General features: G+C 39.6%; 1 protein-coding gene across 1 annotated transcript; it reads right to left on the bottom strand.

Annotated features, from left to right (window-relative positions):
* Window positions 1-2404: 2404 nt before the first annotated feature.
* LOC146551284 (ADP-ribosylation factor-like protein 8A) lies at window positions 2405-13240 on the bottom strand. The gene is made up of 7 exons (XM_085259523.1): window positions 12829-13240; window positions 11408-11488; window positions 10577-10650; window positions 9613-9706; window positions 9198-9265; window positions 8802-8872; window positions 2405-7290 (listed from the first exon to the last, which is right to left on the bottom strand). Exons 1-7 carry the CDS (start codon window positions 12949-12951, stop codon window positions 7238-7240), a joined length of 564 nt encoding a protein of 187 aa, XP_085115649.1. The 5' UTR covers window positions 12952-13240; the 3' UTR covers window positions 2405-7237.
* Between the last annotated feature and the right edge of the window lie 1897 nt (window positions 13241-15137).

The raw sequence follows: 15137 nt of genomic DNA, 5'->3' as shown, positions 1-15137 counted from the left end.
CATTACTTTGCATCTGAAAAGGCAACCTCGCGCTCCCCGTGTGAAATCCACTGATATGGAGAACTTCTCTGGAAAAGTGTGTGTGAACCTTGGCCCTCTTATCGCCAAGATGAGGCCGAGTGAATGAAGAGCAACAAGTGTGTATGTGTGAGGATGTGTGCGTTCATTTGTGTGTCTTCGAGTCCAAGCTCAATGAACACAAACTAATCTGACCTGAATGTCTCATGCATGCATACACACACACACACACACACACACACACACACACACACACACACACACACACACAAAACCAGGAGCACAATGTTGGTTTTGTTCTGTGGGAAAACTGATGAGGAAAGGAGTTAAGAGGAGGAGGGGAATACTGTTGCCATGGCTACAAGGACGGGGTCCCCGATGGAGAGCTGGGTTGACTCTCACTGGAAACAAATACATGCACACACACACACACACACTGGTGGGACCACCTTGTACTGCAGACAGGAAACTGTGAGGCCTGCTTCTTTGTCGATTGGTATAAAAGTAGTTGCGCGCACACACACACACACACACACACACACACACACACACACACACACACACACTTCACACTATGAAAGAGAAGTTTTGCCCACTTGTCGACAAGTAGCTCAGAGAAAAAAATGGAGGGAGGGTCTGCGGAGAGAGGAATGGATGGATGCAGAGAAGGAGAAATGAGGATAAGGTTAGACTTAGTTGGGAGTTTTTATCAGTGCGATCACGTCACAACCAAATGACCAAATGACCAGCGTTTTCCTTTTTTCCCTTTCAGCTTCTTTTCTTCTGCTTTTTTTGTCCGTCTGCTTTTGAATCGCTGAGAAAACGGAGCTCCACACTGCTTTTTCTCTCCTCTAAACTGTCACTTACCCACCAAAATACAACCCTGAATGGAAAGAGAGTTGCTGGCGTGATGCAACCATACATTCCTCGGGAGGCCGTGCTGGAGGGATTCGACGTGCTTCAAACTAAGAGCTTTGTTGAATGTCCATCCATCATACAATAATTTATAAAATGAACTTCATGTTCAAACTAGAGCTGGAACCCATAATCTCGCAAGGAAAGTGTTTATTTAGGACAATGAGCATAGACGTCTATAAAACTGTCTGCAACCAGGGGAGTCGCCCTCTGCTGGCCATCACAGAGAATGCAGGGTTAAGGATAGAAAGCAAGTTTAAGGCACTTCCTCGTTGGCTTCATTTTTCCAACCCAGATGTTTTATGTTGTCTGCGCTCTTAACACAGGAATTTTCTACATAAGATATTTAGGAATGTATCTGCTCTAATGGGAAAGCTAGCGTTAGCTGTCATTAGTCCACTGAAAGTCAAGTGAGTGACTTTCAGTTAGTTTCGATCATTCAAAACTAAAGTAAAAAAGAGAGAAAAATAAAGATGTTTAACTTCTTAGTTTGCCATTGACAGCAGCTATTTACCAGTAAAATTCCCTTTATTGCCCTCTTATTAAACAGTAAGTGGCGTCACCTAGTGGCAGTAGAGGGTACTACAGCAAACCTACAAAACATCTTCTGGCAGTTACACCATCTCACATTTTTCCTCTGGATTAATCATTAATGTCTTTTTAATAATTAATCACCTTAACTGCTATAAATCTCCGATACCTCCAGTATGTCAGCCCTGTAATGTGTTGGGAATTATAATGAGTGTTGACCACAAGTCATTTATTTTATCGTGGGAACTGTCTCAGTGTACAAATACAGCAGCAGATACATTTCACATCAGTTGTGCCAACATCTGCTGTCTGACTGCTGTTCTCGGTTGTTTCTCTGTGGTCTGCAGCCTCAGAGCAGCTCACAGCCTTCAGTCTCACTGCAATCATGCTTGTCATAGTGCTGCTGCTCAAGTGACAAATTAGTCTGAATTTGACCCGAAAGCTGACCTAACACACACACACACACACACACACACACACACTCTTCAGACACATTAACTGACATGACACACTGCCCCCTGCTGTCTCATCAGTAATACTGCAGCTCAATTTCACATCGATTTTCCATCAGATATACTGGTTTCTTCCAACATGTCACAGACAATACTGCTGCCTGATTGGCTCAGTCAGTTCTGAATTTGACAGTTTGTTTATAGTCTGAAGCTCTCAGTCAACTGTGTAGTAAAAGTTTTTTAATTTTACAGTTACGCCGTATTTTGTACCTGTTTAGGCTAATAAATAATTACAAAATAAAGAAAAAAGTAATGCTCCCCTTAAAGCTCGATATTTAATTACCTTCGCTCAGACAATGTCTGATTGCACCGTGAGCAAACTCAAGGCAGACCTAGAGGATTACTTACTCTATGGATACTTATTTATAGTTGGATCTATCTATCTACAAACAAATATAATAAAATGTGGTTAAAAAAAAAGTAACGTATCACTTTTCGCCATAGTTTTTAATTAGTATCATACACAAGCATGTTTCTATTAAAACACATTATATCAACTTAATTAACCAATAATGTACAAACAGGTTCAAAATGACAGGCTGTCTCACTGTGATCATCCTGCATGTGCAAACTGACACACAAAACAACAGAATCAGCAGCATGAGCACAAAGAATCCAGTCAGCATCAGAGCAGAGACGCTTCGCGTTTTGTTCTTTAGAGTCGGCTTCACTTAAAACCAAAAACCAAAACCTTAGGGCATCGCTGAATTTTAGTTTACTTTGTTTTGGTACGTTTCTCTTTCTTGAAAGTTGCAATGTTAACTCTTAAAGTGGTTGAAGTGGTGTGAAAGCTGTTTCACTTATAATAAATCAATAAGTTGCAAAAAAAAATGTAAAATTATAAACCTGATGAAGAGGATTTGCAGTACTGGGTGCACACGTATCTGCAGTAATTTTTGAAAGATTAACAAAAAGCTTGGTTTGAAAAGTGCAACACTGTTACTATTTACATGTTTTAGGGTGTGGATTTTTCAGGTTTTTGCTGCTGATTTATGCAAAAATCTTGACAGCTTTCTGAACGCAAGCGCACAGGATGACCATGAAACATTTTACAACACATCCTGCACAATTGTTTTGCACATGCAGGATCACTGGTCTTCACTAGATTATCTGCCATATATAAAAAAAACCCAAAAAAGCAAAAATCAGGTCAAACTTTCTATCCCAGTGACCATATTCCAGTGTATTCACCTGTAGGAAAAGCACTGCAAGCTTTGTGTGATTCTCCTCAGTCATAAAAACACAATATTTAAGCACATGTCAATACTTTATTGCACTGTTTTACCTTCATCTCCCCTTGTGCACTTGCATTACTTTTCTGACGGTAATACTCAAGTTGACACACTGGATTAAGGCCATTTTATGGTAAAGTTACACCAGAATATGCATTTACATCATCAGGTCCCACAGATATATAATTCCTGTCCTTAGCATGCAAACAGAAGAGGCCAGAGCCAATCAGAGCAGACCTGCAGGGGGATTTCAAGTTTCACACATTCAGAATAACAAGGACAAAAAAGAACCAACAGCTGTTGTTGAATGGTGCTGATCTGTCTTAATGGACTCTTGGCAGGCTGGTAAACTAGTCAAAGTGGCTGGTGAATGTCAGAGTTTACGAGCCGAGGTGGAACTGAAACTATGAATCTCCACTGTTCAGGTATAGACTGTCCATTTTCCCAAATAAAAAGTAAAAGACAGAGAGACTCTACTGTAAATTCCCCTCTGCAGATAAGTCTGTCTGATGGCTCCAATAACTAAACCGAAAAAAAAGAAGAAAAGACTTTGCTGGCTTGATAGATCTCGAGTGGACAAAGTCAGAAACTGTTGTCTGGTTCAGAAAACACCAGAACCTGAAACCTGGAGCAGCTGGAGAGCAAACAGAGCTTTCTGAGGCTGAGGGAGATTCAGTTTTCTCTTTTCTAGCGCTGGTTGTGCTTACTATTGGTTGGTTATGAAAATGCTGCACCTACTGGGGCTGCCAGCTCACGAACACAGCTCCTTCAGATCGCTGGCTCTGGGCGGTTGTTAAGAAATAAGCAGCTTTTCACTGTCGGGATAAAGAAGGCCAAACTGCAGATTTAGCGATACCACTGATAATAATATCTGTATAACTTTAACCTCACATTCTTCTAAGTTTTGCACGGAGTTGCTCGGATTTCAACTTCAAAGGGCTGCACTGTCTCAAGCCTCCAGTGCGGAGCGCTTAGCTAATTTTCTCAGGGCTTTTGAACAGAGTTGCTAAAAACTAGAGTTCAGTCGTAGTTTTTTGGCGTGGGAGCATGCATCTTGCACCCTCTGACATTCAATCTCGATTTCCTGAGTCGGCATTTTTAAGAGTTCAGTGTCATACGTCTACCAAGCAAACCTCTCAGAAGCATACATGATCCGTGATCTGTGGAGTTCCTTGGAAGCACAATCTTTTATTGTTGGAACTTCCATTCTAGAGATTTTCAGCTGGGCCAACAGCATTCTTAACAATCACCATTTAAGGTGATATTTAAGACTGTAAATTGAATATTTTGAATTAAAACTGATGTTTTCGATGAATCAAGCACTTTTAAGAGAACCACTTGACCTCCTGTGACTGCACTGCTACAAGAGGTGTTGAGATTAGTTTGTGTTGCTGGTTGTTAGCAGGGTATCTAAAAAAAAGGTTTGGCTGGATTTCCAAGAAAATGTTAGCAAAGTGGGCTGTTTGAATCCTGTTTTTTCCCCCCAATTTTAACAATATTTACCGATCTATATGTTTGTGTCACAGGAACACAGGCTTTACCTAAAATCTTAAGGCAGACTAACCTTATTCGTCGCGACAGTGTAAAGCAGTCTGACCACATTTAAGCAAAGCAACCAAATTACAGAACAAACACGTAATGCTTCTTCCTTTTCCTGTCTGATTGGCTGCTGTCAGGACCAGGATGTCATGTGATCCAACAGGAGTTGACCAAAATGAAATCCAAATGAGACAAACGGGTGACGTGGCATGCCTAAACAATGTTAATGTTAAGCGTGTTCCAGTGCTACGTTATGGAAACCATTTTGGGAGAGAGACCTTCAACCACCTTCTGTGACCTGACATAATTATACGATAACTTGTCAACACTGTGCCTCAACACCTAAAGGTTCAACATTAGCCTGCAGGTCAAGTCCAGCTAACTGAGCACCAACTGAACATATAAATATAAATTATACAAATAAGAGTAAAGTGATATCTGTGTAGCATCATTTTGATACCAGCAACACCCAAAAGAAAGTCCTCTTGTTGTTTTCAATATATACACAAACGTTTGCTGTAGAGAGTTTATGTAGACGCTCACGGCTCCCAAGTGTCAAAAGAAAGGATGTGTGCATTTATGTGTGCATGATTTGTAGAAAACGCATCCATTTCAAGACTTAATATGCAAAACTATGACCAAAAAGACACAAATATAACTATGCAAGTAAATGTGAAAGACTCATTTCCAAAACGTGTGATCCAAACTGGGAAATAAAGAGTAAACTGAATTTTTAACTTTCTTAACCAGGTCCTGATTTTAGTTCATTTGTATAATGACTTAATTCTAATTATGAACACGATATTAAAAAAGTGAACAGGAATATTGTTTGGATTTTAAAATAATAAAAACTGGCAATTATGTCCAGTTTCTGGTGAAAACTTTAGTTCTTTCCAATTTCAGTTCAATTCTGTTTATGTTCATTCGATGGAATTTGATCATTTTCAGACCTTTCTGTGCACAAAATGACAAATAATTTTTAATCCATATTTGCAGTCAGATGAACAAATATGGGCGATACTTATGATGCCATCTTGTGGTGATTATAAATAACACGTTGTCAAATCTGATGTGAGGTATTAATAAGGTGAATAAATATGTGTATAAAAACTTGTAAATTGATCAGCTTCAAAATAAAAATCTGATACGTGAGGGTTTCTCCAAGTCAAGCAAACTACACGGTTTCATTTTGGCCAACATGATGTGATAGCTGCATGTAATCACATGACCCCCGCTGTCCAATCAGCAGACATTTCAGAGCAGTAAACACTAGTCTAGTTAGACAACCATATTCGACTTATGAAGTAAAAAAAAAAAAAAAAAACGACAATAAAAAAAAGAAAGAAGCAAAAAAACAAATAGAAAATAAAAAGCTTATTACAGAGATATGAACATAAACACTTCTTCAGTTAAAGTACCATTTCCTTAAGTCTGGACAGATCAGGTTATGTCACAATAAGATTATTAACATTATTCTCATTATTAATATCTTACAAAAAACAAAATTAACAGTGCAATAAAAAGGTATTTAACTCCTCACTCCGCAAGAGAGAGAGAGGAGACGGCGAGGGGCGGGGCTTGGTGACAAGGAAGGACAGAACGAAGGTAACATCCAAAAGAAAAGAAAGGGAACAGAGAGGGAATACAGTGGAGGAGCAGTTTGCAACAGACGGAGGAGGAAGAAGAGGAGGTTCTCAGGATTATACGAAGGATGGAAGATATGGAGGTAGAACGGGAAAATGGGAGAAAGACGAGAAGAAATAAATGATTTGTGGTGATGGCATTTGGAGGGGGCTGAAAAGGCTCATGGGAAATCTTTAGGAAAGATGCACAAAACAGCCGCTCATTAACCAGCTAATAATGCTTAACATGTGTCTTTGTGGCCATTAATCGAAAATAACAGCTTCTCCTGATCATTAAGACTAAAAATGGCTGAAAAACATTTGATCGTTTAAAATCAGGTAATGATGGCGGCTGTTGTGCGAATCTGTAAAGATGCACAGATACCACTTTTCCTGCTGTCAGTCGTCTTTTACCATGCAATCATGCACAGTACTTACAGGTTTTAATGTGTCTGCCTTCATACATGAACAATACAGGTCGGTTCTCTACATAATGCTTCTTTGAATAATGCTTTGAAGAACCAGAAATGGACCATCTAGATCCTTCTGCAGATGCAGGCAAGCAGCCCAAAGTTTGCTTATTGAAACAAAATGGTTGTTTGTTTGGGCCATTTTGGGCTTGTGCTGATTTTGGCTGCATCAGTGCACACGGGGAAATTCTGTAGCCGTGGCTTTGCTTTGGTTTCTTATGTGTTCAACCTGCTGTGATACTTCATCAAAAAACAAAGAGGTATCAGTGCATCCAAAGGTGTAGAGGGATCAGGTAACTGGGGCTAGGCGGTATTAAGAGGGGTAGATGACAGAGAGGATAGCTGGGGGGTATTGGGGTAGGTGGGCTTGGCCTGTACTGTTGGGAATGTGTCATTTCTCAGGAACTCCTCTTAGTCCTGGAGTGTTGGATCAACCACTGAAGAGTGATGTCTGCAGAGAGAGATGTGATGTCAGCATTGCATAGAGGCGCTTGAACAGAAATCAGAGAAGAAAAGAAAAGTAAAGAGCAACTTTCAGTTTTAGCTCTTGGCTTGAAGCTCGTTTCTTTAACAAGTTTTATATGTGTAAACACTAATTGAAAACCGTGTACCCTTCAGGCTGGCCATGATGTAAGCTCAGACTGTTGATGGCTCAGCTCTTCTAAGCTGACACATCTCATATACAGAGTGAGCTGGTTAAGCTGCTCCAGCCGGCCCACAGCTGCTCATCTGCAAGCCACTTTACATCCCCAGTTCCTCCATTCAGGCCGTTGCCAGAAAGGGTGTGGATGCCCCATAAATGAGCCATACTGGTAAAAATAAATGACTGTGGATGGGACCATCAACCTTCTTTTGATTATAATGGTGTTTAATCTGAAGTTAAAGGGGGCAAACTTTGTACTGAATATGGTAATGTGCAAATATATATTATATTTGATTATAATATATTGGAGTCTTTGAACGCCTACAGCCTGAAGTCACCAGTCGCTTTCTTCCTACATGTGTTTTCTTTTGTTGTTCTGACTCCACCTTAGCCTGATAAACAGACTCATCATCAACTACTATATCATTTACAAAACGAGTAAGAAATAATTGGTTTCATGATACTTCTCAGCACTTGATGTTTCGTAGTTAATAACTGAGATGTAAAAACTTGTGTCAGACATATTACAGGGATGCTAATGGGACTGTGAGAAATAAGGTCCCCAATGTGCTTTCATAAGAAGTCAAAGCTTTCTTTTTCTCACATTCACACAGTTGAGATGGGCTCCAGTGGCCCCGCGACCCTGAACTGGATAAACGTGAGAGAAGGGATTGATGGATGGATAAAATAAATATGAAGATCTATAATTAATATATTATATTCATTAATACTGACAGTTTTTCTATTCTTTTTTGGTAATAATTGTCTATACAAACTCTTTCATAGTGCTTTTTTTCAATAGCCCGACAGCACTATGAAAGCAACTGCAACATCCTTTGATGTCCACATAAATTCTTGTTAAATGATGAATGAAATTTACTCGTTCATTTAAAGTGACAAAATCAAACCATTTTTTAACAGCTTACCATCACAACCTATTGTTTCTGTGGTTTACGCATGCATAGCACGTGTCTTAATGGAAACCAAAGTTAAGGATCGGCTATCTGCACTGTGTTCTGAACAAACCTCTTGTCTCTGTGGTCTCATTAATGTTTCTCAGGGATTTCACTGCGTCCAGAGACAAAAGTTATCAGCCAAACACACGTACACATGTTTGTGCAATTTAACAGACACTGAGTGTTTTGCTGGTTGACCTTTAGGTTTTTGCCAGAAACTTCAATTTGGCATGGAAATGTAATGATGTGTTTGCTTTGTTTCCACAAAATAACAAAACTGTTCTGAACATAACTTTAGGGCTAATGCACAAAGAACATACGTTTTTTTAAATTTATGAGCATGTGTGTGTGTTTGTGTTGTACCAATGTTGTCTTTCTCTTTGCAGGAGATGGAGTAGCAGCAGATCTCTCTGTCCTGGATTGCCGACAGGTTCCTGATAAGAAACAAACACACACAAGGTCAAAGAAAAATGTATTCCACTCAGAAGGATTTTGAATTTAACTTCGTTTTTCGAGCTAGAATTCATCAAATATTGATGTATGGAAGTGTACAGAAATAGAAAAAAATATGTGACGTCAAAAGGTTGTTTTGCCTTGAGAAAAAAATGTTTGCTCACTGGATGTTTTTTAGGCATTCAGTGAAAAAGTTAATTTTGGACACTGAGTGTGATGATACTACAGCCAATGCACCAAACGACTCCACAGGGGAACATCAGGTCTGAGTCAGAAGTGAGACTCAGCGTGTTGGCGTGGACTTACATCCTCTCTATGAGCTCCTTCTCATCCAAAGCTCCTGGTAGGTCTCTCTTATTCCCCAGAACCAAAACCTGGAGATGCAGGTGAAACAAAAATCAGCTGAACATATTGCAATATTTAATTTTACTTGTTAAATGGCAGCTGTAAACAGCAGACTACCTGCGTAAATAAGGAAAAGGCCTGAGCTTGATCTAAGTCAAACAGTTAACTCTGGTTATTTCTTAAATGTGCTCTCCCCTCATTTCCTCTAGTGGCTTGATAACTGCTCTTCTGTCTGTTTAGCTTCTGCTAGGTTCAGCTGGTTCCCATTTCATGTTGTGCATCAATGTCATGTGTCGCTATCAGCTTTGTGTTTGTGTAAGTCGGGCTCAGTGGGAAAGCTCGGCTCTGCTTGGGTCAGTTGGGTTGTTGTTCTTACAGGAATCCCCTGCAGCTGCGGTTTGTCCAGCAGGTTGTGGAGTTCATTCTTGGAGGCTTCAATCTTCTCTGGGTCTGCTGCATCCACCATGTAACTGCAACAGGAAAAAACAAGAAAAAATTAAGTGGGAAGGTCGAGGGCTGAAAAATAGTCAACACAATAGTGGGAGAAAAATTCTTGTTCCTCTAAGGTCCACTAGAGGAAAATCAAGGTCCAGAAAGAATAATTAGGAGCTTCAACTGATTCCAATGTCTGAAATGAGCCTCTTGACCATGTTTTGTTGTTTGTGCCTATAGCAGCCCTTAATGAAATTATTTGACATATATCATGACTTTATGTGAAGTTAAGAGTCTAAAAATCTGTTCAGCAGTAATTCTATTATTTCAATGATCTGCTAATAATACAGGACAGCGGGCATCTCAGGTATCTTTGTGTTAAATGTGACAGTTTATGTATTGCTTGCATTAGCTGTTAACTAAGAACTCCATCGTCTCATCTAAACACGGTCACTAAAACACTCCAAAATGACAAAGGACTAATTGCTAAGACTGTCCATGGTTAATATACAGTATATGGAAAACCTGTGTAAAAAGTCATCAACTTGACAAATAAAATTTGCTTAACTTCACATTTTAAGATATCAAGGTTGATGAAAATGTTTGGGAGCCTTTCAGTATCACTGTTACTGCATCTCAGCTGCATTTGCAAACCAACGTTGGTGCTTCTTGTTACATAAATCTGACCCACATTCACTGCAGCGCTCCTGTCACATCTCAACAACACAACTGGGTTAATATGAGAATCCTGCATTTCTAAAGATCAGTTTCAAGGGTTTTTCTAACATGTGTTCATTAATCTGACCACTCATACCCACAGCAGTTTTACAGCTCAGGGCTTGCACTTTTTATTTTTACATTTAGGTTCTATAGTCAGGAATATCTCAGTTAATGAAACCAGGACTTACACGATAGCGCTGACTCCTCGACAGTAACGCTCCCACATGCTCCTGAACCGAGGCTGACCGCCAATATCCCACAGCTACAAACACAAGGAAGAAGAAACTAAGTGAGAACTACAAATTTAATATAAACTACAAATTAAAAGGCAAAAGAAATAATATTGATAAAAAAGTAAAAATAATACCAATATCATTATTTTTGTTAAAATTGCTGTTTTTAAAGGGTTACTGAAATAGCTGAGACACATATAGTGTATAATGCTAAGTACCAGAATGATTGCTATGATTTATAAATTGAGGACTTCAGTCCAAACTTCAGTCAGGAGAACAACTGAGATCATTCATCCAGGTTAGTTATTAATATACTGCAACAATATGGGAACAGAGCAGCTGCGAGAGAATTCAACATTAATGAATCAATGTTACGGAAGTGGAGGAAGCACAGTTTTTGGCTTTCCCCATATTTCAAAAGTGCTTCATCTCTTTGCTATGACTGTCGCCCACCATAATTTGCAGATGATAATGGTTGTAGCCGTTGCGATGCTTTCGACCAAAACAGGCGCAGCTTGATGACATCATCAACATGTGCTATCGCAATAGAGCGATATAGTCAAAATCTCTATCGTTGGCCAAATTTGTATTGTTTCTATCGTATATAGTTTCTATCGCCCACCCCTACCCCCCCCAACACAAACAACAAAAACCCCCAGCTGTTTTGTATCCCTTATAATGCTAAATACATGTTTTATGGATTATTGTTTCAAATTAATTTGAAAAAAAAAAAAAAAAAGAATCCACAAAGCACACATGACAAAGGCAGCAAACGGAGCTATCGACCTTGATGGTGACGTTGCCTTTAGTGATCTTCCTCATGTTGAATCCGACTGTGGGAATCATGTCTTCACTGAACTGACCAGACTGAAAAACACAAAGAAACGTACAGTTATACAAAGACTATATCATAAAAGGTGCAGAGAGTAACTCTGACATCATCCACTGGCTGGTAAAGTTCATTTGGAAAGTTTAGCTACTCACTTTGTGTGAATCAACCGTTCAGATAACCACAATATAAATAAGACTTTTGGAAAAGACAAAAACAATATTGAGTTCTCACTAAAATAAAACAAACAGGAAGTATCCTAAGTGTTACTTTTGTATTTTAACACTTACTTTGAACCTATATATATGAAAAATAAGGATATCCACAGCTCAGAGCCAGCTACAGCAGCATGGCCATTATAAAGTTTAATCATTTTCATTGTTATGAAAACACCATTGAAGCTTGATTTTTGTTTTGATATGTTTTCAGTTATAGTTTCGTAGAAAGAAAATCTGAATCTGCAAAATATCAGCAGGTCACAGAAAAGTCTGAAATCATGAAGGCCAAAAAGTTGGCTTCCAAAAAGTTGAACCCCCCGCCCCCAAACAAACAAGCTTAGCTAACACTAAACCTAAACAAAAACTACAGTGAAACTACATAGAACATCTATAAATTGTAAATATAAACTTAACAGAACATTGTTCTCCTAGTTTTTTTAAGGGAAAGACGAGCATTTATGGGAAAAAAGCATATTTTATAAAGCATCTTCAGACTTAAAGATAATAGAAGTGAAAACATGTGCAGATCTAATATCGGTCACACAGAAAACTGATGGTGAATCAATAAAAGAATATGAGCCATAAGAATAATCAATAATGGTGTCAAAATCAATAAAAGACAACCAAGGAAACCTCACTGAGTTAAGGACAATATATGTTAGTGGGTCACTCAATCATTAACTATGTTACTGGGCAGCACAGGAGGCTAATGAGGTATGACAGGGGGGTGACTAGTGTGTGATAGGGTAGGTCAGTGACATGAGCTGGGCAGGGTCGGGTCGGGTTGGGCTGTTTGGGGGGGGGGGCGCCCATCATCACTAGACATGAAAGTCTCAACAGCGGCCCTGATAACAGGGCTAAGCATGACAGTCCAGTCCCAAAGGGTGGCCTTCACTTCTGTCCAAAGCCCACCGGTGCAAATGTAAAAGCAGTTGTCATAAATTATCGCTCGATCATGGGCTTCATGCGAAGCCTTAGCAGCTTCTATCACCGGGGGGGCATGAAGTCGGGCTGCAGCTCTGTGCAGAAACTGATTTAACAACCACCTTATCGACTCCTGTTGGAGACACGCTGACCTCACCGCTGCAGGACAACAATGGATGCAACCAGATGCTAACTGACAGCTGGCACATCTGCTAGCAGTTAAAAATTAGCCTTACCGCTATCACATTAACGAAGGTCGTCTTCCCCGAGTACTGCAGCCCAACTAGGGTCAGTTCCATCTCCTCCTTCCAGAAGAGCGCCTTGAACCAGTCCAGCAGCTTGTTGATAAGGGCTATCATCTTTGTCTTCTGCTCCTAATGCTAATGCTAGCTGCGACTGATGCTGCTACGTCTTGATGGCTATGCTAGCTTGTTAGCTGGCTGGCTAACGCCCCGACAGTTCTGGTGTTTTGGAGGCTGACAGTCACTATGACAACCGCGGACGGCACCGGGAGAACCAAACACACCGGTAGGCTTAGCATGTACCGTGGCACGGGTTTAATCAATCGGTGTTTTCAGCCTCGGACGTCTGCTGTGGTGTTTACTAGCTACGCCTTTTACTCACGGCTATGTCAAATACGAAAGTAACGCAGCTCATCACATCCGGTGTGGCACCCTTCAAAATAAAACAGTACACAAAAAACGTATGTTCAAACCTTATATTAAACAAACGTTTAGCGTGGGCACGTATACATGTATACAAGAAGGTCTCTACAGTAAATAAAATTAAAGCTGTTTTAGTCTACAGTTTTAATTTTCATTAGGTACGTTTAAATTGTTAGTTAACGTGTTGGGGGGGGGGGGGATTTAGGGGCTACTTCCTGTTTGGGTGGGGCTGATACATGAAGAAGAAAGCAAAGCAAAGAGGAGTCAGACGTATGTATGAGTGAAACACTGCCCTCCTTCGGCTTTTCACGCTAAAAAAAATACAAAGTTTTTTTTCCTTTTTTCTGGTTTAAACTTCATAATAATAGAAGTTTATCACGTTAGAAAAACACACATTCTCATTTTTAAAAAGTTTGCTTTGCTATATAATTATTTAACTTGGAGCACTTTCTTTAAATGAATTCATAAAGGACTGACTCGGGAATGGCACCAGGGCCACCACTAGGGGACACCGTGAGGTGCGTCATTCGTGAAACACATTTGGCAGTAAAGGGAAGTAAATATTGTAATATCTTATCAATGACGAATAACGAGTCATTTCAGATCAAATTTTAAGGCACATCTCTAGAAATGACGTTCTGCAAACCAGATATATGTATTTTGACCTTTTACATCCCCTCTATAAAGAAGACTGTCGGCTGCTCTCTGCCCTCCCAGCAGGGCTTGTACACCTTTGCTGCCTCACGAAGGCCAAAAATGTTTAGAAGGACCCCTCGCATCCTCGATTTAACCTGTTTCATCTCTTGCCCTCTGGCAGCTGCTACGGGGCCATCTAATTAAGGACAACAGGTTTCAACAATTTTTTTTAATCTAAGATGTATAACAATGATGGGCCTCAGCAGACATCGATGATCCGTGTCTCTCTCTTCTTCTGACCTACCTCTCTGTCAGCTTCTCTCGTCCATCTCGCTCTCTCATTGCTCTGTGTTAAATCATATAAATATGATTTAATGTGTTTTGTGCAATAACTTTCACACAATGTACAAGTTATTGCACATTATGTGCGAGGACAGTCACCACTATGAAATAAATGTTTTTGTTTCTGGAATAATTAAAGCTAATATGAAGCACTTACTCACTGTGCATGTCTGCATTATTAGCAATTTTCTTTGCAATATTCACGCTATTGATAATTGATTGTGCAATAAATGCATTATTAGTAACACTTTAAACATTCATCTTTTGCACATTTACTGTTGAAATGATTGTATGTTTCCTTTCTTGCATGTGAAATCGTAGGCTCTTAGTTATAATTCCAGTAATATGAAGCCATTCATCTTAGAGTTCAACATGAACCTGGAATGGACCCGTGATTCAAGTCATAATGTAAAAATGAATTAGTCATAATTTTAATAAAGTGTTTCCCATTTACAGGCACTGAAAGTAGATGGGATGGGTCATGTTTTGCCTTGATTATGTCAAGTGCAGGACTTAAGGCTTTTAATTAAAATAATTGGACAAATAGTACACGTGGCAGAATCTGAAACCAGAATCACATTTTGTTAAAAGACCATTTTTTCTATAACAAACTTTGAACATCGGTCACGGCACAGATCATTGTTTCCAGGCAAAGCTGCCCCAGTTTCATGTCCATGACACAGAGGACCAGAAACAAGCACCAGCGCCCTGAATGTTTGATCTGCTTTCTGATGATTCACTTTGAACAGCTGGCAGCTGAAGGAATTTTGAATGCACAGCAACACCAACGAAAAATCATTTCTGATGTCAGGAGGTGCGCTGTTTGAACAGAAGAATGTTACATCTTTTAATATTTTTGCTCGAAGGGCTGAAGAAGCATTTTTCTTCAGCATACCACCCTC

The sequence above is a fragment of the Mchenga conophoros genome, linkage group LG20 (assembly GCF_057382185.1).
Source record: "Mchenga conophoros isolate Kocher_MC1m ecotype Shallow Benthic linkage group LG20, M_conophoros_male_GT1.1, whole genome shotgun sequence".
NCBI classification, from domain to species: domain Eukaryota; kingdom Metazoa; phylum Chordata; class Actinopteri; order Cichliformes; family Cichlidae; genus Mchenga; species Mchenga conophoros.
This window is presented reverse-complemented; position numbering and strand designations above follow the sequence as displayed.

Coding starts and splice junctions, on each gene's coding strand:
- LOC146551284 (XM_085259523.1), bottom strand. CDS start 12,951: ATGATAGCCCTTATCAACAAGCTGCTGGACTGGTTCAAGGCGCTCTTC. Junction 11,489..12,828: donor CCTTCGTTAATGTGATAGCG/GTAAGGCTAATT, acceptor TGTGTTTTTCAG/TCTGGTCAGTTCAGTGAAGA. Junction 7,291..8,801: donor CAAAGAGAAAGACAACATTG/GTACAACACAAA, acceptor CTCTCTCTGCAG/ACATCACTCTTCAGTGGTTG.